At 42.4% G+C, this 24,969-nt stretch overlaps 1 protein-coding gene across 3 annotated transcripts in view; it reads left to right on the top strand.

Moving 5' to 3' along the window:
• Positions 1-24,969, top strand: part of LOC109624417 (A disintegrin and metalloproteinase with thrombospondin motifs 20) — a 122,628-nt gene that overhangs the window by 64,741 nt on the left and 32,918 nt on the right. For all 3 annotated transcript variants that reach the window (XM_069527713.1, XM_020079061.2, XM_069527714.1), the window contains 12 exons: positions 8,825-8,970; positions 9,284-9,465; positions 10,863-10,999; positions 11,657-11,774; positions 16,636-16,731; positions 18,611-18,777; positions 18,870-18,999; positions 20,188-20,314; positions 20,418-20,628; positions 21,243-21,407; positions 21,737-21,907; positions 22,857-22,976. In XM_069527713.1, coding sequence (XP_069383814.1) covers positions 8,825-8,970; positions 9,284-9,465; positions 10,863-10,999; positions 11,657-11,774; positions 16,636-16,731; positions 18,611-18,777; positions 18,870-18,999; positions 20,188-20,314; positions 20,418-20,628; positions 21,243-21,407; positions 21,737-21,907; positions 22,857-22,976 — 1,770 coding nt within the window. The remainder of the gene's footprint in view (positions 1-8,824; positions 8,971-9,283; positions 9,466-10,862; positions 11,000-11,656; positions 11,775-16,635; positions 16,732-18,610; positions 18,778-18,869; positions 19,000-20,187; positions 20,315-20,417; positions 20,629-21,242; positions 21,408-21,736; positions 21,908-22,856; positions 22,977-24,969) is intronic.

The raw sequence follows: 24,969 nt of genomic DNA, 5'->3' as shown, positions 1-24,969 counted from the left end.
TAATCACAGCAAGTGGTTTGCTTTAATAAGCTACAAACCCTTAACCCAACTTAAGGTGACTGAGCTATATCACCATGGTTGACCGATCTTCATTGGAACCTGTAAACACTTTTGATAAAATGTGGATCCAATGTGGTCAGACTTCTTAAATTAAAACCAGGTTCAATTGGTTTGAAAAGTCAACTTTTATAGACGTATAAACATTTATGCTAAGGGCCTGTTTCAAATCATGTGAGTACAGTAACAAGTGTTAACTTCAAACCATATTGAACTAAACTGTCTCTTGATACCAAATCACAAACAAAATTTTAACTTCTCCACCAAATACTTAATATTTAATATGCATGAATTTGTTTTACTAACAAATATTCTAATATAAACTTCATGGTAGTATGAGATGAAAAGTCTGAGGATCAATAAAGTCATCAGGATTCATTCTGTTTGGTGGACGAAACCAACAGATCGACATTGCGACCCCTAATTCTAAAGCAATAGCTAAAAACTAAATATCAGATCTTTTAGTGGTGGTTGTTTTCTGTCTGAAAAAATACACAAACAGTTTTCTTTTACCTCTTTTGTGTGTGAGTAGTGGAACCAGCTTTGTTTGTGGTGATGAGGCCCAGGTTTCATCAGCATGCAGGGGGCTGTTTGAAGTAGCGTGAGTTGAAAGACAGGGGGTCCCTGCACCAACACTCACCTGCCTATACAAGAGCGCTTTTATGTGGTTCTTCTCTGTGGTTCTTCTCTGTGGTGTGTGTGTGTGTGTGTGTGTCTGAGTGTTTGTGTGTGTGTGTGCGTGCAAGTATGTGCGTGTTCTTCATCATGCCAGCCTCAAATGTCTGGTTATCTGTAAACCCAGATGACTCTTTTGATTATCTTGTGTCAGTGCTGTATTGTTATTTGAATGTCTTTATGCCTCTCTTTCTAGTTTTTTCTTTGGACTTAATCTTACACTACCGCTGAACGTGGTTTCAAGCGAGAGGGGTGGTGGTTGTGATGTCTTATCAAGAGCTTCATTGTTTTGTTTACAAGACAAGAGGTTATAATATGTCCCCTGGATGTTATAGAAAAGGAAAGCGATAGAAAAGGAAGTAAACAACAGAGGGCTGTGTCTGAAATCACTCACTAATCACTATAAAGTCCACTATATAGTTAGTTCACCATTTTTTAGGGCTGCCCAAATGTTTAGTGAACTCTTTATACTCTATATAGTGCACATATTGTTTGCCACAATGTTTTGTGCAAAATAGTTTACAACTGATGGTCACCATCCGAGCAATATATACCATCATGCATTGTGCTCGCAGCAGGGAGATGAGAGGAGGGAGGGCAGCAGGAACCCAACCTGGCACTAATGGACATAAGAGCAGAGCCGCACAGCACAAGCTGTGGCAAACAAGTTTATTTCTACTTTTAAAGGTGATCATTCACCATGTTCTTTACATTCTTAATACTGAATGTAGAATAAAATTGTAAATTTACTGGCCGTTGTTGTTCGTCATTATCCTGCGACAATGATGTAATAACAGGCAAAGAGAAATTGTTGCGAGTAGTGTCTGAAAATGTTTTTTTCTTTTGCTGATGAGCTCACTATATAGTGTTCTATATTGAACACCCAGAATCAAGCCAGTCATGACGTTTGATAATGAACTTGCATTTTTCTGCTAGATTCATAAGTAATCCTGTAGCAATATTGGCAATAATAAATAATAAAAAGCTGGGGTTAGTAATCCTTGAAAAGCTAGCAAGAATAGGCTACACATGCAACTGATACATCCCATCCCCCCCCATCAGTTCTCTCGTCAAAGCCACAAAACACATGAACGTGCACTGCTAGAAGCTGACTCTTCCGTGACTCGCTTGCCAACTTCTGACTATCATCTCTGCTTCAGTGGTGTGAGCCTCGCCGGCCAAAGACTCCAGTCACGTGCACTGAGAACATGGCAGGGTGTGTGCAGGCAGGCAGGTCAGTTAGTGATGGGTCCAGTATCCAATCAATTAAATTGGTTCCAATGAAATGATTAGTCTTGATTATTACACTCCTGTGAGGTCCCAATCAACAGCTCTTTGAAATTTCTTTTTATGTCAGATGACTTTGGCTATCGAGACGTAACGAGAACAAACCCTACCTTTAATGCACTCCCTCTATCACACCTCCTCAGCACTCCTCCTGACCCCTTTCTCATTCTTTCCAAACAGAAGTCATGAGGTTCATGTCTGTGGCTTTACGGGGTCTCTAGTCGAGCTTCTCGCTCTGAGGTGTCTGCACAGCTCTGACAGGGGTGGGGGGGGGGGATGTATAGAGGATTACATTTATGGCCTCTATGGGGAAAAAACTAGCGGCACACATTATCTTTGCAACCGCCAGCCACCCCCCCCCCCCCCCCCCCCCCCTTAAAGACATCTTTCCTGGCCTATCATTAGCCCAAAGCCTGTCATGTCATCCTAAACTTTGACACTGGAAACAAGATCTCTCGTAAAAAGTACGTATTTTCTGAACGGCTGTCACCTCTTGAGCCTGCATTGTCCGAGGCTTTTTTTGTGTGGTTCTATTAGGGTTATGAAACAAAGCTGCGGGCTCGTCGGGTAATTGAGGTCAGTGCTCAGAAAGTTGGGAGAGCGGCACGTCCCCGAAATTAAGAGTTTTTGTTTGTATACAGCTTAGTCAAAATAGGGCAACGGGCACGGCAGGGTTCATGGTTAGTTTTCTCTCCGTGTTCCTTTTTCCGATGACTCTCTCCGCTTCTCCACTTCTGCCTCTTTCTCGCCCTCCTTCTCTCCCTCCCTCACTCACTCGCTCCCTCTCTGTTACTCGACGGGTCCTCTCACAGGCCGCCGGAGTGAGTAATGCGGTCACATGACCTCTTGGCGGCGTATGTCATCTAGCTCAGTGGGCCATGCTCTAATGAGGGCATCCCATCACTTGCTGTCTATAAATACTGCCACCATCCTCCCTCCCCTCTATCCTCTCTTCCCCCTGGTCGCTCTCCCCTACCCGCCTACACCCCCCTCTCTGTCCCTCTCACTCTTCAAAGGGATCCTGCCTGTGTGTGTGTGTGTGTTTTGACTGTGTGCAAGTACATACATGTGAATGTTCTTGTGTTTGTTGTATTTATATATGTTGTGAGATTACCAAACCTTTAATTCTAACCACACACACACATATGCAGATGTGTGCGTCTAGATTAGGGGCCAGCCAGCTCAATCAATAAGTGCCTGTCAAACTACAGCCGAGCACTTGGCCCTGCATCCACATCCCCAACCTTTGTAGATCCCTTTGCGGCTTCTCACCACATCATCACTCACTGGGTGGCGGAGAGAAAAAAGTGTCAACTTGAGTGTGGTCTTGACTGAAAGCTCCCCTGAAAGCCCTTTTTTTCTTGGGGACTTTGTTGCGAAATTACGATTTCAATACAGCGACGGCTTGCTTAGCTTCTCTCTGAATAAGTGTAAAACCCTAAAAAGCTTTCCCAGATAATAAGGACTTAATTGAGTGGTTAGTGTAAGTAAATAAACAGGAAGTTGATTTCCAGAACATTCCTCCGAAAAGAATAACGGCCCGCTATGGTTTCAGCCAATTAGAGTGAGATAGTGAGGTCTTGAAAAGTGAAGCGGGGGTAGAATGGAGTCTGCTGGCTGAGGCGGTGAGTGTTGGCTGGAGCTCCCTGGCAGCCTGACAGACTTGTCGTATGATGCTGGGACGGGGTGTGTGTGTTTGTGTATACACGTGTATGTGTGTATTTGTGTGTGCATATATCTGCACTGGAGCTTGGGATTGTGAGACTGGTATCAGTGTCACTCTCAGCTAATCTCTTGATATTTGCAGGATGTTGCCACTTTGATTTACCACCGTCGCAGACATATCTGTGGATTTGGGCTAACAAGAGGATTGTTGTTTTAGCATTCATATAGTTTGCTGATGGAATTACTGCGTCCGGTAGCCAGTGAGTGGAGCTTTCATTGCTGGCTGCGTAGAAAGAGAATGATGTATTTGTATGATTATAGAGTGGTTTCAAAATGTTGCTACCATTAATGCCCTAATACTCATTATTTAAGTCAAATTATTATGTGCAAATGAAATTATATATATGTTAAAATTACAGAAACAGGGGAAGCTGAAGAAACTACACTGGACATACAGTGCTTTGTAAAGTTGTTGTGACAAAGGTGAGAGCAAACAATACCAGACTCAACATTAGCATTCATCAGGAGGAGTGTTTCCTGCTTCTGTTTCTAAGTTTTCAGCTGGTTGCTAACTCAGTCTGTCGACCTTTTAGATACCATGAGTTCACCAGAATTTTTTTTGTTTAAAACAACTTTCTGCTGCAGATTAAATAGATGATAATGAGAGCAGAATGTTCACGCCTTAAAGAAAACAACTGCAGTATTCTATAGACAAATTCAGGGGCCATCTCCTTAGGAGGATATGTTTTACCGTGGTCCCACAAAGACCATGACAAGACCTTGATGCCAAACTGAAATGAGACGGTCTGTTCTACTCAGGATTTAATTGAGTTGAAGCCTGATATTTGATCTAAAAAGAGAACTCTTTCTATGTTTTGGTCTTGTTTTCTGCAACAATTTACTATTAAAAAGAGTTTGGTCCGTCGGAGCCTTCATTGCTCAGGGAAAATTTGAAGGAGCCTTCGAAATGGGAGTTGTGTCGCTGTGATACAATCGGTCCCCAAATGTGGCCGACCGGGGCTCCTGAATTGGGTGAAAGCTTATTATTTAAAAGAGCTCAATTTTATATTCAAACCCACAGGAAGTCAACACCTGACTCTGCATGTCTGTCTCGATGTTCCATCTCTTTCTGTTTCTTGTCTCTCAGTTATTGTTTTGTTGTTTACTTAATGGAGACTTTATATAGCATAATAATTCATCAGGTGAACATGAACAATATTAATAACAAATGTTTATGTGTTTTCTTGATATTTAGTGTGAATAAGCCAAATATTTGCTGTGCATAATCGTATATGATCACTAAATGTTGATGCTTAATAGTGTGATGGGCTGCCCCCAGGTGGCCAGAAAATTATAATTATTTTTATTTTGAATTAGTTTTTTGCATCAATGCAGGTCTTAATACTAAACAATTTAGCAAAAATACATTTGGCAATAGTTTAATGAACAAAATACCAATAAGTGCAGTATGTATATACGTGTATATCTATATATATATATATATTTATGTTTGAGGGTCATCAAAACTAGAAAAGCGATATATAAAAACAGACCATTTACAATTTACCTTATATATGTCAGAAGTTGTACAGAGATGATGAGTCAGAAAACCTACAGTAAAAGTGTCTGTGCGGGTGAATGGAACAGCTGACGAGAGCAAACTACTCATTCACTTTAATGATAACCCTCACAGTTCTGGGAACATGTGAGGAGAGGAGGGATAACAGAGAGGACAGAAAGGATAGGAAACAAAGCAAGGGTGAAAGCATGGAGGTTGATTGGGGTCACGGTTGCATCATGTTGTCTATCTTTCTCAACGTATCCCGACACTCTCAGCATTTCTCCGTCTGTCTTCACACACTTTGAGCACAGGGGAAAGATGAAATATGGAACCAAAAAACCTGTATAGTCAATCCGTCAGCTGTCATTTGACTTATATCCCTGTCAGCTCAAAGATACCTGCACATCTACCGCTGTATAGCATCTTTCCACCGGCCCTCACCTCCGGCACTTTTCATGAGACATGTAATTAGGACTTAGGAAAAATTTAGACGCAGTGGTCCACTTCTTATCATTGACCAATTTATTTTTACTCCAGTCTGTTTCATTTTTGCCTGACTGGCTGCAAAGCAACAGAGGCAAAGACAAATCTGACCAGGCAAGAGGCCAAAGTGAACTCCGAACTCAGATCCATGAGAAAGGCCGCAACATGAAAGATGATGCCATTTGGAAATGGCCGTGTTAAAATGAAAGAGTGGAGGGCTTTTTAAATCGCCTCCCTGCCTTCTCATTCCTGCCCTGATGTATGGCTTGAGTTCAGAAATGAGGTGCTCTCTGCAACAGTTTCCTGGCAATTACAGGGTGCTAACATCCATCCCAGCCGGCGGAAGAGCTCAGAGCAGATGCTGCTGTCCTCAGCTAACCACTGTCGGGGTTAGCTCGCTGCTGGCCACTTTCCACAGCTGTGTGGCTGAGTGCATGAAACTTTACTCAGCTCGCTGTTGTGTGATTTAAGATTTTTAGGGATTGTGTGTGTTTGAGGGCATTGCATGTGCATTTACGTAAAGTGAGTGCAAAATGCATGAATGGATACATGCATATGTCTCTATGTGTCGGTGAGTCAGCGTGTGTCTTTGTGAGATTCCTGATTTGAAACACATGCTAGTCACAGCTGGACAGGTTTCTCTCACAAGAGCTTCAAATGTCTCACCACGTTCCCAATTGAGGGCAAATTTTGACCATCTTTCTAGGAAAGTGTCGGCCGATGTCCCTAATGCCTTTTTGAGCTTTGCCGAGGCTGCCTGTCACCACAGCATCTTTCAAAGAGTGTTTGAACACTTCTGAAAGAGAGGCTAATTGGAAATGAGCGTGGCCTCCAGATGCCTCCAGACTCTGTGCAATCATTCTCCCACTTAACGCACATTCACACGTGCGCGCGTGCACACACACACACACACACAGAGTCATGAGCAGGCTCACATTCGCACGCACACACATAACACACACACGCACATACATCATCTCACACAGATGTTTTTTTCTTTCCACTCCCCCCTTGTCCTCCTTTCTTCTTTTCACCCACATCACCTTTTCAAGCCAAACAAAACGGTTGTAAACACAGGGTGCCAGTGGGGGGAGTGGAATGTCTCAGAGGCTTACACGGACTTTGGTCCTCTCTGACAGACAGTCCGCCTTGTGTTTGACAGCTCCTCAGGTCCCGCCTCCTGGTTGCACTGCGGTGGTCCCTGTGTGGCCCTTTGCAATTTCTCATAAGGGCATAAGGGGGGGGATGGGGGGATGGATGGCAGCGGAGAGGACGTATTGAGGGGATGCTCACGTCCGGGTTGCCTGTCCATAAACGGAGGTGGGGGAAGGGGATGTGAGATCTGTAAGAGGAGGGAAAATGTTTGCTTTACTTTTTTACTTTATTAAATTAGTTTCTATGATTATTCCAAGATCTCTGATTGTTTAGCTCTTTTTTTCTTGAGGAAGTTGCTCAACCAACAAGGAGCAACACCTGTTTGCCTTTTCGTGGTGTGGAAGCCATTTCCGCTAGTGGATGTTTTATCACTTTTTTCTGTGCCTTTTTTTTTGTTATTCTCTGAATCCATTTTTAGTGCTCTGAGAAAATGATCAGCACCTTCAATTTTGCATTTAAAGTGGAGTCAGACAGGAAGAAAGGCTGTGGCCATTACTCAAGCCATGTCTGGATTATGGAAATGTTTGTGGCCTGTTTGGTCCGTACCCTGCAGCTGTTCACACCTCTCTGTCATTGTGCACAGACTTTACACTCCATCATTAGACCTGCAAGGGTGTAAAAAACACCATGGGATCTAGAGCCTTCAGCCGCTCTGCCCCCGCCTCTGGAACTCCCTCCCACCAGACATTCACAACACTGACTCTCTCTCCATTTTTAAATCACATTTAAAAAACTCATCTCTTTAAACAGGCTTTTTCAGTGTGATTGTCTTCCATTTTTTATTCACTTTTATTCACATTTTATTTTATTTATTTTATTGATGTTTTTGATACATTGATTCTTATGTTGTTGACTTTGCACTTTTTGCAGATGTTCCCCTAAGATAATGGCTGAGTTGTAAATTTATTTTAAAGCGGAAATGGGCCAGAGGATGACTTTGATTGATGTCCCTTCTTGTTTATTGGTGAAATTAGGAAAACACACTGAAGCGGATCATGCAAAGTTCAGTCAGTCTTAGGGGATTGAACACAATGGGTGTGTAGCCAGATGTATTTCTCATCGGGATGGAGATGGTTGTTAATGTGCACATCAACATTACTAAACACAGTGAAAATGAACAAGCTGATGTTTATTCTCTTCTGGAAGTTGCAGCTTTAAAGTGGTTTCCCTATATCAGGCAGGTAATGAACTTTGTTTCTTTTGTTATCACAACTCTAGAGTTTCCTTATCACGGTGCCACTGCCTCCTCGTGCCTGTGTGCCCGGATGGCAGGTTACGTACCCAGACAGACGCCGTCTTGTCCTGCATTCTTTCAGTGAACAGGACCCTCCGATATCTTAGTCACTGCATGGGAAGGGGATTTGGTTACACACAAAGGGAAGTGGGCCTGCCGTGCTTTGCTTATGAAAGCAGTGTTAGCACTTCTTGGCAAAAGTTAGTTAGTTACGGTACACACCGTTTGATATTAGGCACCTTATTCTTCATGTCACATCTAGGAAAGGTGATTTGAAAAACTTCTTTCATGTGCTTCCTCTTTGTTGCTAATCTTGTTTTTTTACCAGTATCTACCAGTTTTTATTTGAAATTTTTTGTTCCCCTTAGATTTCCATATTGTATCAGTGACATGCATTTGTCATCATCACTAAAGTTTATTACCTTACACCCCAAATGCATTTACACTCCCATTTCTCATTTGAAAGCTGTGGTAGTTGCACACAGTCCCTGAGGGTAAACAATAGCTGAATCTGGATTTCTTTTAAAATATTGCTTAGGATATAAACAGAGGATTACGAAGGCTAAGAGGAACACCGCTCCCAGCTGTGCATGCACTCAATCTGCACTAGAGCTTTATGAAGTCCACGTTTGACGTCAGGACTGCAGGTGTTGGAGTCATCATTTTTTAACTGGATCCGTGTGTGTGTGTGTGTTTTTCACGTGCAGTATTGCAGACACGGAATGTGTGTAAACAAGGAGTTGGACCTGCAACCAGTTCACGGGGAGTGGGGTACCTGGGGGCCCTACAGTGTTTGCTCCAGGTCCTGTGGCGGAGGAACCCGGAACACCGTCAGAGACTGCAACAAGCCTGAGTAAGGAAGAATCACACAGTTAAAGCCATCACAGACTGTAAATATAGGTATTACTCTGAACTAGTAAGAGCAGTAGCAAAATAAGAGAGCAGTCAGGCATGATCAAGAGTTGTAAACAAGCTTAAGTGTGTAACAAGCCTGTGTGTCAGATTCACTGAGTCTCAACTTGATTTCAAACAACAGTCGAAGAAAGCTTGTTTCCTGAGTGTGAATTCCAAAGTAAACAATGTTGCTCTGAAGTCGTAAAGCTCCAGTCAAATCAAGTGCAGCGCTTCTGTGATCCATCTCTGTCATTTCCGCTTTTCTTCGCCAGGCCCAGAAATGGCGGTAAGTTCTGTGTGGGTCGCAGGATGAAATTCCGCTCCTGCAACACAGAGCCGTGTCCACGAGGACAGAAAGACTTCCGCGAAGAGCAGTGCTCCCAGTTTGACGGCAAGCACTTCAACATCAACGGTCTACCTCCCACCGTCCGCTGGGTCCCCAAGTACAGTGGCAGTGAGTACACCAATGTAATCCTAAAGCGTGTAATTTGAATGTCTTGTGGTAAGTTGAGCTGCTACATCAAAGTTGAATGGTATTTAAATCCAAACAATACAGTGCAGTTTGAGGCCAGTGTTTCAGTGTGTTTGGTGCATTAAATGCTACGTTTCCATTTTGAAATCGCTCAGTTATTCATTTTAAATAGATCACTAGCAGTTGGGCTTGTGTAAACCGCTCCGTCTCCACAGCATTGTGATGTCTGTGTATCTGCAGCATTTGCGATGTAATCCATTGATATTTTAATACACTAGTGCACCGTCCATTCTAAACCTGTCTGTTTGGAATGGGCTGTTCTCTTGGCCTGTGTTAATGCTCGACCCAAGAAAAAATCTTTTCAAAATAATAGCTGTGTAATTCAGCTCGATATAAAGCATTGCAACCAACAAAACAAATGTTGTGCTCTTACTTTGAAGACAAATAAGAAGTGATTCTATGAATGTTGCATGACGGAGATCAGCACCCATGACTGCTTGAATGAGTCTGTCATTCCAATATTGTGAAATAAGACAATAACATTTTCAAAATTATCTGGTGGGCCAGATATTATTGGCCACAGGCCGTCACTTGCCAGACACAGCTGTAATTTATCCAAGGACATAGATCAACTGGGTCCACAGACTAAATTCTTAGGATTATAATCATTTTTTTAACCTGACCTGATTGCATGTCCAAAACGCACCAAAATTCAAAACTGCTCTTCCTCGGGCTTCTAAACATACTCATGCCACACGTGGAATTAGCAAGTTGATGAGGTGAAAGGATAAAAAATACTTTGTTGATAGGTGTGTGGACGTGTGAGATGGAATACACATATCTGCACGTGTGTTTGTGTTTGTCATGATTTACATCCCCATGATGAGTTACCCCAGGGTAAACCTATACTTAATACTAAACAACAGCAGCAACATTAAAGCAGTGTGCAGCCCTTCCATATGAACGCATCTGGCAGCGTTCCCTCACGCAGCCGTATCTCATTCCTTGTCGAGATGCCTTGCCCCGCTATGGGAGATTACCATCTGGCAAAGACCACCATGTCTAAGTTACTGCAAGTGATTCATTCATTTAATTGATTCTGTACAAGCAAACAGACCAAAACCCCAGAGCCAGTACATTGTCAAGACTTTTTCCATGAAGCTTGGACAATTTTGGCAATTCTAACAAAGAGTCTGCAGAACTTTGAAAAAAATACTGTAAATAGGCTAAAGATCAAAAATGTGAAGTTATGTTTTGTTTTATTTTAATCAGTATGGGCAAGTCTAGGGATGACTTCCATCTTGTTACTGCTCAGGATTTTTATTTTATTAATCTCAACTAAAAGAGCTGTGGTCCATTATCTTTCCCCCACCATGCAGTACTGATGAAGGATCGCTGTAAGCTCTTCTGCCGGGTGGCTGGGACGATGGCGTATTATCAGCTGAAGGACCGCGTCATAGATGGCACGCCGTGTGGGCCGGACACATATGACATCTGTGTTCAAGGCCTCTGCAGGGTATATCCGTTTCTTTCTTCTTTTTGAATGGAATCACACACACACACACACACACACACACACACATACAATAGCGTCTACTAATGTTATCATGATGTGTAGCGTCAGATGTTTTTGTCAAAGTTATATCTCGGCTGATGAGAATTAAGGATGATACCGACACAGAAATACAAACTTAATCTCAGCCATCTCATAATATAACATTAACACCTGGAGAAAGTTTGAATTTGCAGCAAAATATTTGTTAAAACTATAAATATTTTACAATAAATACTACTATAATACTAACAATAAATATTACAATTGAGTCTTGAGTTCAATTTTATTTTCTAAACGTATTTTGAAGTACACAATGTGCTTAAACAAAGAACAATTTTCAAAATATAGTCATTGGCTTGGCTCAACAGTAAATAAGGATGTGCACCTTACTCACTCAGGTATTGATCATGGATTGGACATATAATTGGACCCTCAGAGTGAATTGTGGACCCTTTATGGCCCCTATTTAGAAAAATCCTAGATCCGCCACTGAGGTCACATTTTAAAACAACTGCATTTACCAAGCCCATGATGTCCAAGCAAAACCACACTTCTAACTCTGAATTAAGTAATTGCAAATCATAAATTTCCTGTTTTTCATTTTCTGTGGCTCTTTAGCAAGCGGGCTGCGACCACGTCCTCAACTCGAAGGCCAGGAATGACAAGTGTGGAGTGTGTGGAGGGGATAACTCATCGTGTAAAACCCTGGCAGGGACCTTCAACGATGCACAGTATGGTAAGCCCCCGATGCTCACATTACTTATACAGTACACTAATAGCAGATGGTTCACAAAAAAAGGTGTTACTATTTAACAAACTGTAAGTCAGCTGCTTCTACAGATGAGCTGTGATTTATGTGATCCACAGTAAACATAGACGATCTGGGCGAGACTTTAGTTCCACGCGGCTGCAGCGCTGACACACCGTATGCTCACATTAGGCACTGATGTCATGTCTGGTTATGTTTAAACATATTTCAGCATTGGTACGTGTGTCGGCCAAATTTAGAAAAATTCAGAGCTCCGATCTCTGAAGCCTTGGAAACTGATTAATACAGGGATCTCACTCTGTCAGGTCGAGCAAACACGAACCTGACATCACCCCTTTGAACTGTCCTGCTTAATACTGAGCTCTTTGCACTGCAGCCAACTGCTGATTGCATCCAACCCCCTTTTTTAAATCTGGTCAGAAACAGCAGGATCATTAGCATAAAAAGCCCTGGGTGTGGCTTCAGTCATGTTGACTTCACATTAGTTTGGCACTGAGCTTTCGCGTCTCTATCCATCTGTTTTCTTTCTCCAGTCTGTTGGCCGTTTGAGGGGGGGACGGGGTTTGAGGAGTGTATTGAACTGAACCAGACACTAAACTTTAGCCCTGGAAAGCTGGATTAACCTGAAGAAAGAGAACACGAGTGGGACTGCAGCCCAGGCAGGATATCCCTCTGCTCCTGGGCGTCTTTCTGTCTTTCACCTCTTTGTCCTTTTCTGTTTGTTTTGTCCCTATTTGTTAGCGTCTATCCTTTTTACTTTGTGTTAATCTCAACCTTTCTTTCTGTTCTTCATCAGACCAGACAAACTGAACTCTGAGATAAAACCATAGCATTCTCATTATCTTGTGGGGAATGCAAAGATAAGCCAAGATGTCTTTCAAGTCTCTAAATGTTGACCATTCAAGAATTTGAAGATACTTATACATGTTAATGTTTTTTACATGATGGAGACTGAGTACTTTAAATTCATAACAGCTTAAAGGTTTTTGCTATGTATCAATCTGCATATAAGTCTTTGGATGGTAAATTATCATGTAAGTTCTAATCAGGTCTAATGCCTAATAATTCAGACTACATGTTATCAAGTAGATAATGGCTTAATGCTACAGATTTGGGGCATTGAAATAGAAAATGTACACAACAATTTCACCCCCTATAGTGGGAGACAACCACAGCATCTGCAATACCTTATGATAATGTCCTAAAAGTGAGCATGTATGTATAGTTGCTTTCAGACATGCACTGAATTTAAATCCAGATATTAGTGAGAATGAAAATGTCTGAATCAGTTAACCAGGACATTTTCCAGAGTTTTTTTCTTCCTGTCTTTTAGTAATGTCTAGAAAATGTCCGCATGGGCCCATGTGAGAATGCAGCAGGTAAATTCACAGTGAGGGAGTGGGTGTGTTGATGACTTTTCTAACACGCAATGCATAGGAAACTGGAAGAACACAAATATCTCAGGGTGAGAATGAGGTACAATACATGTAGAAAACGCAGACAAAGACTTCAACTTGGACAGAAAGTGAGATTGAAGAACTTACGATAAGGGCCTTTGTCGATGTCAATTGTGCTGTAAAGAAAAACACTGGGCTCTCTGCAGAGGAATTTATATAAAGTCCTGCCTTCAGCAGCTCTACTCAGGCACCACCTGGCACCTGAATATTCCTCCTGGAAATTTTATGGACTTCATTCCCTAAAACAGCTTATGAAACCTTTGTTTTTGGTGGAACACAGAAGTTGCATTGATGGAGAGACAGAACACAATCGATTCATGTTTTCCGCTACATTCATATTTTTTGCGATAACACGCCATGGCATAATTATTAACAGACTCACATTAAAGGTCCCGCCGTCTGTTACCGTGTTACCAGTCTCTGTCTGAGTGTCCTCCCTCCACTCTCCTGCTGACCTGCGCTCACTTTACGCTTCGACGATAAACACTGACACTAATCAGAAGTTATTGGGACCTGAACAGTACTTTGACATTTACTGTGTGTTTGTTCCTTCTTTTAGCGTTTATGAGGCATGTATTTAAACATGTGTGCAGGTAGTTCATCTTCTACAAACAACACGAGACGTGCACAGCCATGACATCAGGCTTAAAGTGACCGGAACGATCCGAATTTATGATCTGACATCATCAATTACTAACGAAATACATGGTTTTCGTGAGCGACAGAGACGGGCAGACACACACACACAAAAAAAAATGTATACAAATACAATTCTCTGATGCATCGATAATTGTTTTATAATTGAATTGATTGATTCAAAAGCAAATCGTGCGGTGCCTTGAGATTCCCACCCCTAATCAAGACGTGAAGAGGATTTTAACAAATAAGACAGTGTTTTGGAAACAAATGACAAATGACCAATCCCTACCCTACCAAGTCTGAATTGACACTTGAGTCTGCAACTCTGTATAAAACCAGACAGTTAATGTCTCCTGACAGCTGCACAAGACCTAGTGAATACTTAAACTCTGTACTGGAGATTTAAAAGGGGACCTGATGCAGGTTTATGTTTCTTCTCTTATAAGTGAATAAACTGGCAATGTCAGATTTAAAGATCAAATGCATTCTGTCTTAGAATGGAAAGAACCATCGCTGTAATTACACAACAAGCAAATGTTTGCCGTCCACTAAGCCCGTACCTTCTCGCAGATTCCAGCAGGCCGATCTTGTGACGCCCTCTAATTTTCTTCTTCAGGCTATTAATACTACATCATCTTCTTTCTTGCTACTGGCAGGGGGAGGCATGTTTGAGGTTAACCCCAGCATTCCCCAGTGTAGGACAGCCTGTGTTTTTTTCCCCCTGCCGTGGTGTGTTTACTGTTCATTTCTGGGTCACTCTGTGGTGGCGGAGGATTGTGTGTATGGTCAGTAGCTAAGCCGGGGGGGATCTCGGAGGCCTCCGGTGGCTTGTGGATGCCGTGTGTCCTCGGAGGGCGACTGTGTTGGCGGTTTCTAAAGTTCGTGCTCTGCTGTATTTCTAAGAGCTTATCCTGTCCCCAGTGGTTCGGGAGGGAATTAGACATGGCACTCAAAAACACAACATTAAGGGAGCTCCAAGGGAAACTGTGTGAAGGCTTGTGAAGGAATATGTGAAGTGGTTTTGTTTCATAGTGATTTTTACGAATGAAAAGTAGCTTCCTGTGCGATTTGATTGGCATGACATCCCAGTGTGTTTGCATGTGCATGTAAAAAAACAAACTTCATGACAAATGACAGGAAGATATGTAAACCAAGTGCTGCCCCCGAGTGGCTCAAGGTGTCAGGTTAATCATCATGTCAGCTCACACGTTTCCTTCCTGTCATTCCTTTTCTGTTTTTCTTTTCTTTTTAACAAGTCGTGGGAGGGCGAGCCGAAGCCTCGCCAGCATGGTGTAAGAAATGAATGACGGTCTCTGTCTGAATGTGACAGAAACAGCCATTATTAGTCAGTATTACACACACGGTAATCACTGTGAACCTGCAGTGATTTTACAAGACTTACCTAGTGACCAGAGACATAAAACTGTTATTGCACCAAACAGCTGCGCATCATGAGTTCAGTGTGGATAAATGCTTCCCTCTCGTAATTCTCAAAGTGTTGCTATAAACAAGAATCCACCGTTTAGCCACATTAGAACGTTTTTTAATGTTTTGACTGTTGGGTGCATTTTCCCACTACACTGACATTACTATGTCTATGTTGTCTCTCTATGGTGTTTTAAACTCCAAAGGTTACATTTACCCCTTTTGTTGTTTGTTTGTTTGTTTGTGAGCAAGATTTCGCAAAAACCACAGGACGATTCAACATGAAACAAAGAACTCCAAGCTTAAATTTAGGTGTCGATATGAATCAGGGGGCGAATCAAGGGATTTTTCATCTTTTTCTTTAACATTTTGAAATGTTTTTATTTGTTTTCCCTGATTATTTGATGAAAATCAATGAAAATCATATTTAGGAAATTTTTTCTATGAGTGTGCAGCTTGATTGAATTTAAGGGGACTGCTCAGCCTTGGCGGAGGTATGCGCTCCACTGCCATTCTAGTTCTCATGGGCTCACTATAATCTGTAGCAACTGCTCACACAAGTGGTGTGGTTAGAAATGTGTAGGTACTTATTTTGCCATAATGACTGTGCTTCAAGACCATGAACAACACTAAATGTTTTTCTTTTTCCTTTAATATCATTAGATTTTAGAAAATGCTGCTTTAACACAAGCATCCACAACAAAACAACCGGATGATCATATGAAGTAAATAAGAGGACGATTCTAATCAAACTTTAAAAGTCAGCTGACAGTTTTTGAAACCTGCTGCTATCGATATGTGTCCTTGAAAACGTGACACACAGATTTTTATTTTTTTTGTCTTCTGTCCTCTAACTGTCCCATATTTATTTGCATCTTGCCTATTTCAGTCTTCATATCTACGTTTTTGTTGTCACCTCTTGACTCACATGCTCTCTCTCTCTGTCTCTCGTCTTCACTAATTGTCTATGTTAGTTTATCATGGGACAACGGGCTTGGTGTAATAATTACAGGCCAAAGGTAGGTCCAGGGAATAATTACATATCATTTCACGGTAGGGCCTCTGAGACTAAAACAAGGTCTCCTGCAGGTTATTTGAGAGGACTATACCTTTTTTGTATGACATTTAAATCCCCAGCGGTTGGAAGCGGACTTCCCTGACTGGGGGTTTTGGTTTAGCATAGTGAAGCTATTATGAAATTCAAGGTGGGACGTCTCACTGCTGTTGTTGTGATGACTTTGCTCCCGTACGAGACTTCTCAAAAGTAGTACATTTTCTAAGTGCCTGTGTCTTCTCTCCGTCTTCAGGTTACAACACAGTGGTGCGGATCCCGGCTGGAGCCACCAACATTGACATCAAGCAGGTCAGCTACTCTGGAAAGCCAGAAGACGACAACTACCTCGGTGAGTGTGTGTGTGAGTTTAACCTTGCAGCTTTCCTTGAAAGAATCAATGCAAAATGGAAGCAGCCCAGGCCAATAAGACGTATATATTCCACCCCTTCAGTTCTCATCTGTCAGGTCAATGCAATTATTCCCTAAACACGACTATAAACCGCCCAGACTTGCTGACCCGGAGCTGCAGAGGCAGGCTTTGACGATTTTTCGATGGAGGGCAAGAAGAAATGGGCCACACTGTTGTCAAACCATAGAGGACAGGAAACTGTCATTTGTACTGAGCATGTTATGGAGGAAATGTGTAGGGGCGTTGGTCCATCTGGTCATGGCGGAGAAGGTTGGTTGGGAAAGCAAATGGAGTGTCAACCCCTCAGAAAGATAAATGAGGCAGCAATAGGTGCTAATTAGAGGCATGTGGAACCCAGGCTGCATGAAAGTAGATATAGGGGTATAGGGTTAGATGGACCCACAAGGCTTAGTGTGTGTGTGTGCGTGTGTGTGTGTGTGTGCGTGTGTGTGTGCGTGTGTGTGTGTGAGTGAGTGAGAGAGAGAGACAGACAGAGAGAGAAACAGGAAAAAGAGAGTTTGGTAATGTTGGTTCAAGTGAGGTTCAAGATGTTTTAAGTCAAATAGTCTGAAAACACATCTGGCAAAGGTTCTTCGACACACTGCTGTTAGAGGGTCGACCCCCACCGTCACTGAGAGCCACCCTGCTGTGAGCGAGTGCTGACTATATTAAACCATGTTAATAACGCTATGTACATGAATACAAGTCACAAACTACAAAATATTACAACACTTTATCAATAACAAGGCTAAATTTACAGAGAAGCACCCTGAAAATATTTGGTAAAGGATCATTTACAATAGTTTATGGAAGGCGTTGTTCCTTCACTCTTAAAATAATTATGTACCCAGTCTTGTAGCTTTGCCTTTTTTCCATTTTCCAGTATTGTTTCACTCTGAATCAAATGTTTTATGGTCACAATGGTCATAACTGGTTGACAAGCTTCTAGACTTCAACTCTTTATCAAGGATTTTCTGAATTGTCAATGGAGAAAATGAATGGGAAGTCTACTTATTCAGGTTGTGTTGTCCGTTCCAACATTTAGCTTTATGTTTTTCTCCAGAAAAATCAGCTTCAGCAGAAGCATCGCTGAACATTAGGGGAGAGACTTAAATATGTTTATATATCTTGAATGTTTGTGTGGCTGTGTGTCGGCACATTTTACTCTGGGATAATTTTCTTTCTGTTGCTGCGAAGCATCACTGATGACAACCAGAGTCTGTAGATGATTGTCAAACCCCACAGGGTCTGTTGGTTAAAGATGACATCTGGCATCGGACTGTGTGCAGACTTAAGTGTAAACAAAGTTGCGTCGAGAGTCTAAATCAGATGCACAGTGTCAGTGTGCACTCTCAGATTTTAATGAAGTGCTTTTTCCTAGAAGCACATCGTCTGAGGGGAAAAACAGGTGGTGGATGCTTTGTTTTGTGTGTGTGTTGTTTGTGTTTGTATGTTTATACTTGTTTGTATTAGCAGTTAGTGGAGATCCTTTGTTTGCATTGCAGTGCCAGTCATCAAGAAGAGTCATGCAGTCTAACTCCAAATAACTGCAACATAGAGCCAGCAGGGTTTCAGCATACCTCCCCTGCAACAATGGTTTTTGCAGAACAATAGGACGGGCCAGTCAGAGACTGTTTAGTATACCATACAGCCTGAAATGATGAATCTCCTAAACATTCCCAAAAACCTCGATTCCACAGGAGACAAGACTCATTTCAGGAACCAAACATTCCTTCACTGCACTGAATTCTTTCACAGTGGAGTTTTGTGCTGTTTAGGTTTTTTGTGGTTGTTCTCATCCATCCATTTCTTATTGCAGCATTAGCCGATAGCCAGTCCAACTCCCTCCTGAACGGGAACTTTGTGGTGGCCATGTTCAAAAGGGAAATCACCTTCAAGGGAACTGTCATAGATTACAGTGGCTCGGACACAAAAGTAGAGCGCATCAACTGCACCGAGCGCATCGAGGAGGAGCTTATTCTACAGGTAAGAGGACACTCCTCATAGTCTTTCAATATGTTTATTTGTGAACTTTAAAGTCCTGTGACTTTACCTCTCCCACCATTTTTTCTCCTCAGGTCTTGTGTGTGGGAAACCTCTATAACCCAGATGTCCGTTATTCCTTCAACATACCAATCGAGGAGCACAGTGAGCAGTTTGTGTGGGACCCCTCGGGCTCCTGGCTTGAATGCAACCGCATCTGTCAGGGTAAGGTCTCAGTGCGGTTTCAACTTCGGAAGAATATGATGATCTGTCTCACACTTGTTTTACACCAAAATTTGCAGGTATATGCAGGTTGTTTAAACACAGGTAAACCCGCTAAGACTCCTTTTCCATTACCAGTAGAAGAGTATGTCTTTCAGTTTACTTTCCACCGTGCATCATGAACGTGCCGGAAACAGAGAAACTGTCTCAACTTGCTGTCTTGCCAGTGTCGCCTCTTGCACAATAAGAAGAAAAAATTTGTTGTTGCACATTGTTCCCAAGATATAAACATACCCACATCTTCAATGTGTGTCATACTTTCCAATGGAGAATGTGCAGGTCTAGGCTGCTAAAATAAAGAAGTAGAAGAAGTTTGTGCGTTTACCTGGGTGTCGTGTTTCCGTCATTGCGGAAAGTTGATAAAAAACTGCATGTGCTGCAGAGTTATTTGACTGGGACTCAATGCAGATTATCATCATTCCCAAAGCCAGATGTAAGTGAGCGTCAGTGTGTTTTCTGACCAGTGGAAAAGGGGCTTCAGGCCCCCCATGAATCCTGAAAAGTTTTTGTTTGTTCGGGTGTGATACTTGAAAAAAAAAAAGTGGGGGTCATTGTTTTTTCACTTATTTTTATGTTTGACCTCGAGAAGAAAAAGCTCATTGCTGTCGAATCATGTGGCTCCACTTCCACATGACTCTTTGTACAAAGCCTAAAAATTCACCACCAAAAATCTGTAAAAAGTGTGAAGTTTATAGGAGCTGTGATGCGTCTTACAGCTCTCATTACAAGGAATCTTATTTCAAGGGCACAGATTTAAGTGTCAGTGCACATTAGAATCAGCATTTCTCTTGCATCGCTTACACACACCTCTGGATTTAAAACCTTAATCACTCACCCGTCCCCCTCCTCTTCCATAAATCCCCCTCCTGGCAACCCCAGTGTGACCTCACCGACTCCTTCCCCTAGGCCTGGCCCTTAACCCGACTAAGCCCTTTTAGAAGTGAGTTAGTCAGACTCCCAGTGGGTCACAGTGGGATCCAGTAAAGAGATGAGTCTGTGGGGTCTGAGACCAACATGTCAGAGAGCTGCACGGTGTAGTTTGAGGTGAAGAAATGTTAAATAGCGGACTGTCTGCCAGATGTTGTCTGATATGAACCTTTTCTTCTTCTCTGTGTGTGTGTGTGGCTGTAGGTGAACGGAGGCGAAAGTCAGTATGTGTGCGTAAGAGCGATCACCTTGAGGTATCAGACCAACGCTGTGAACATTTACCTCGTCCCGTTGCTGTTGCTGAGCCCTGCAACACTGACTGTGAAGTCAGGTGAGCATTACTGCACAGATACACCCATACACACACATACACAGTATCAATACCTGCACAGCACGATCAGCTTAACATTTTTCCTGCATCTCCTCTCACACAGTTGGCATCTTGCTGGAAAGAGCGAGTGTTCTGCTAAATGTGGTCCAGGCTACCGCAGCCTGGATGTCCAGTGCATGAAGTACAGCCTGATAAAGAGACAGAGTGAGAGGATCGAGGCCAGCATGTGTGGAACTGCTGCAAAACCTCAGACCCGAGAGTCCTGCCATGGGGACTGTCAGCTGAAGAACTGGCAGTACAGTGCCTGGTCACAGGTACAGTCAATAGAGGATTTACACGAAAAGAAGCGTTTGAAAGGAAACACAAGAAAGATGCAATTATGGGGCTTGAATTATGCAATTTTATGCAACCACTATTTCTGATTTGCAGTAGAATTTCATTCACATTATTATTAAATAATATAATGTTTCAAGGGATAAATACAGAGCCCAGTGGTCATATACAGAAACTATACAAAAAGCCAGCACTTCCGACCAAAAGTTTTTATAAAACAACTTCTTTTTCACATAGTCCCACAGACACATGATTAGAATGTAGAATGTTGGATTGTCACTCGTAGGTAAATGCATATCGAAAAGATGACTAATGTAAGAGTGGATTTAGACTGATGGAATTCTAATAAACAACAGGTCATGTAAAAAGAAACATTTTGGATGTAATGTTGATGTGATATGTTGAGGTTGTGATGTAGCTGGAGAATGTGCACGGCAGCTGTTTCATTACAACACAGATTCACTGTCTGGCGAAATATCTCAATTCAGCTTTTAACATTTTTAGAGAGGTACTTTTGATGCACAGGGTTCAATAAGAAATAGATGAAACACATGACTGTGTAGGCAAAGAAAGGCTGATTTATTCTTTTGAACAGTGCTCCAAGACATGTGGACGTGGGAGTCGGAGCAGAGAGTCTTACTGCATGAACAACCTGGGCAGACGGCTGATCGACCGCGAGTGCAATGAATACCAGAGGGTGGTTACTGAGACATGCAACGAGCAGCCGTGTCCGAAGTGGACCGTCAGCGAGTGGAGCGAGGTGGGCCTTGTCACATACTAACATTATGCTAAAAAAACATTAACACAAGGTCAACGGACCAAATGTTGGACAAGAGGACATATCAGCTCAGCAATGTTATAAAAATGTAATGCATAAAGTAAGAAAAAAAACAAATCAGAAAACCAAATACAATACTAGATACATAGTGTATACTATATAAGTTTATATAGATATACATAAATAAGGGTCTCCCGTTATCTGTTTTATTAAAGTGGGGTGTCTGGTTATAAATGTGACCTACGAAACAATTTTGGGATGTCACGACTTAAATTAATGATTTCCCACCATCACCCTCTTCCCTCTCCCAGTGCCTGGTGACCTGTGGGAAAGGGATGAGACACAGGCAAGTGTCCTGCACCACAAGCGCCGGGGACGAGAAGCTGAGTGAGCACTTCTGTGACCCGTCCACCAAACCGCAAGCTGTGGGAAGCTGCGAGCTGCCTGAGTGTGCATCCTGGCAGGTCGGCGTCTGGGGAGCAGTGAGTCCTGCAGACACACACACACACACACAGATAAGACCGACGCAGGGCAAGTTGACTTGGTGCAGTGTTTGACCGAGGAAATGGGTTTCATGTGTGGCTTGCTGTCTTGGAGTTTGACTCGTATCTTTTACACTGTGTGTGTGTGTGTGTGTGTGTGTGTGTGTGTGTGTGTGGTCACCGAGAGAGAATGTGGTGTGTAGGAGAGACAGCGCATAAGTGTGTGTCTATGTGTGTAACCTGATACAGCAGCGAGTTACGGAGGAGTGTGCCCTGACTCCAGCTGCCATTTCCTCCACGGTGCTTTCACTTTGCCCTCATATCCTGTCAGACTAAACCTGATCCACAGTGCGCGCATGCACACACACAAACACACAAACACACACACACACACACACGCACGTCTTATGCATTCATCAGCACATAGGTTTTCGGCTGTTTCTTCATAGATGTAGCACTGTTAAGATAAAGCTCGAACTTAAATGAACCGTGTATGTAACGGCGTCCTTGGCTGTTAATAGTTTAGTTTACACATGTAGATCTAATGCCCTCCCACTCGTGTTTGTATGAATTCAGATAGTAGTATTTACAGAGCTGGGATGAATCGGCTCGTTAATGCCTGTGTAATTATAATTTGCTGCTCAAATAAACCTATCCTGTGGCACTTCCTCTGCTCTCTTAACTAAACGTGCTTGGATCAACTCGTATGTGAGTTAAGAACTAGGTTAAGGGTCGAGTTGAGTGTATGGGTGTGTATGTGAATGTATGTGAACGTGCGTGTGTGTGCATGTCAGCGTCTTACTCAGGGTCTGCTGAGCTGGACCTTGACTGAGGCCCCGTCTAAGATATCAACCTTGACATACTTAGATAGAGTTTGAGATATCTTGCGCTTGACTGGGCCTCTCTCTTTGTGTTTGTGTGAATGTATCTGTGTGATTTTGCCTTTCAGTGTGCGGTGACCTGTGGCCATGGCTACCAGATGAGGGCGGTGAGGTGTGTGTCAGGGGACTACGGCAACACAGTGGATGACAGAGAGTGCAACGCTGCAGCGAGGCCCAGAGACAGTCAGGTATGTAAGACAGTAAGAACAAAAGACAGAAGTTACAAACTTAAACGCTCATCAAAGTGAAGAAGGAAAGAAGGAAATACAAGAAGTCATGACATCATCCCTGAAAGCATAAGCAGTTTGTTTTAAGATGACAAGACACATTTTTTTGAATAAGCTTGATTATGACAGAGACCTTTTATTTAAAGGTAATTTATTCCAATGAGAAGGAGCCAAAAACATAAAAGCCTTTTTACCAACTTCCTTATACAAAGGGGATTCTCTAAGCTCAGGAATTAAGCCTTGATATAGTGCCTCATCAATGTTATTTTTAGAAACGTCCAAATATTCTGATATATGGAGATGGATATGATTCTCAAATATAGAGAACACTGGTTTAAAGTGAACTGTAGTTTACAATAAACAGGACCAACTTAAATAAAAGGCTTGAAAGAACTGCTGATTCTTACTGTGAATCTTTCAACTGTACATAGCAGCTATACTGTAGATCAGTGATCAGCCAAGGAACTGAGGGTTCTCAGTTCCCTTTCAGCAGACACACAGCGATGTTGGCATTCACGTGTCGTTGTGTCTCTTGCCATGACTCCAAATAAATGTTAATATATTGGCTTTAAGTCCAATATTCACCTTCCTTTCAGCTCTGTGTTTGGTCTTGATCAACTGCCGAGGGAATCCCAGAGCACTTAAGCTGATAAATACCCCAGTGTGATCACTGGCTCGTTGCTAACTGTGTTTATTAGATTCTTTACTTTGAGTGTTGTATCCTAGTTAGGGTTGGCTGAGACACAACATGAAGGAGCCTCATGTTGCTCAAGGTCATAGAATACTCAGATTCTACGCTGATGATTGTTGTGTTCATGTTCAGTATAATATAGAAAAAGAGAAAGATGGAGCTGGTTGTACCATCAGGGCAAATACAACAAACCCAAGGACCTTAACTTAACCTCCTAAATATAATAAACAAGAGAACACATGTTTATCTCAAGAGGAAGCCCACCCCTAATGACTCTAAAGATTTAGTTACCATCAGTGCAGCTAGACTGGACGAGACAGGATTTGCCTCATGTGCTGTCTGGAGCCATCTTCGTTCCTTAAACTGTGTGAGTGTGAGTGCATCGTCTTGATATGAGCCAGTTACTGCAGGTCTTGAGCTGGTAAACCTCCATGCAACCTCACACTTTACACACCTAGCTTTATTCTTGCTGATGGTAGAGACGACTACCGACCAACGTGCTGGGTTTGGAAAAATTAGAGCTGCGAGAATGAACAGTAAAGTTGTTGCCAGAAAACCAAAGTAAGGAGAAGCTAAAATGTTTCATAGATCTTTGGGGAACTATAAACTATAAGGCATTAATTCTCAGTGGGCTCTTAGCTATGAGCATCCCCTTTCATATTACATGTTTGATGCCTTTTTAATGTAAAAAGATATTGGCTGGTCCAGCTTTGAACATCACTGGTTAAATTATTACCTCTGCCAAGGCGGTTGCATTTCATTGCTGTTTATTAGTCTGTTTGTCAGCAGCATTACTCAAAAACTATTGAACCGATTTCCATGAAATTTATTAGAGGAGTGTTGCATGACCCAAGTAAGAAAGAATTACACTTTGGCATGGATCTAGATTAACTGGCGGATGCAGGAATTCTTTTTTCTTTTTCTTTAACATGGTGAGATAGGGCGTTAGCCTTCGTGGAAGTACATCTAGTTTCTGCGAGATTTGAGCTTGAGACCATCGACTGAGAGCTGAGTGAGCCAGACAGCTGCAAGGAAATTATGTGGTTTAGATGATGAGGATGACAAGCAGAGCCATCTCATTGTCTCCCATTCACTGTAAGCAAAGATTTGAACCGGGCATGGTACATCTACAATCAAGCATGACTCAGCAAGGATCACTCAGATTTTTGTTCCAGAGGAGCAGCCAAAGATTTTTAGTTGTTGATGTGTGTGGGGTGGCTCTTATCAGTCATCTGTTGATCGTTTGTCTCTGTGATGACACCC

The sequence above is a fragment of the Paralichthys olivaceus genome, chromosome 7 (genome assembly GCF_024713975.1).
Source record: "Paralichthys olivaceus isolate ysfri-2021 chromosome 7, ASM2471397v2, whole genome shotgun sequence".
NCBI lineage: Eukaryota > Metazoa > Chordata > Actinopteri > Pleuronectiformes > Paralichthyidae > Paralichthys > Paralichthys olivaceus.
This window is presented reverse-complemented; position numbering and strand designations above follow the sequence as displayed.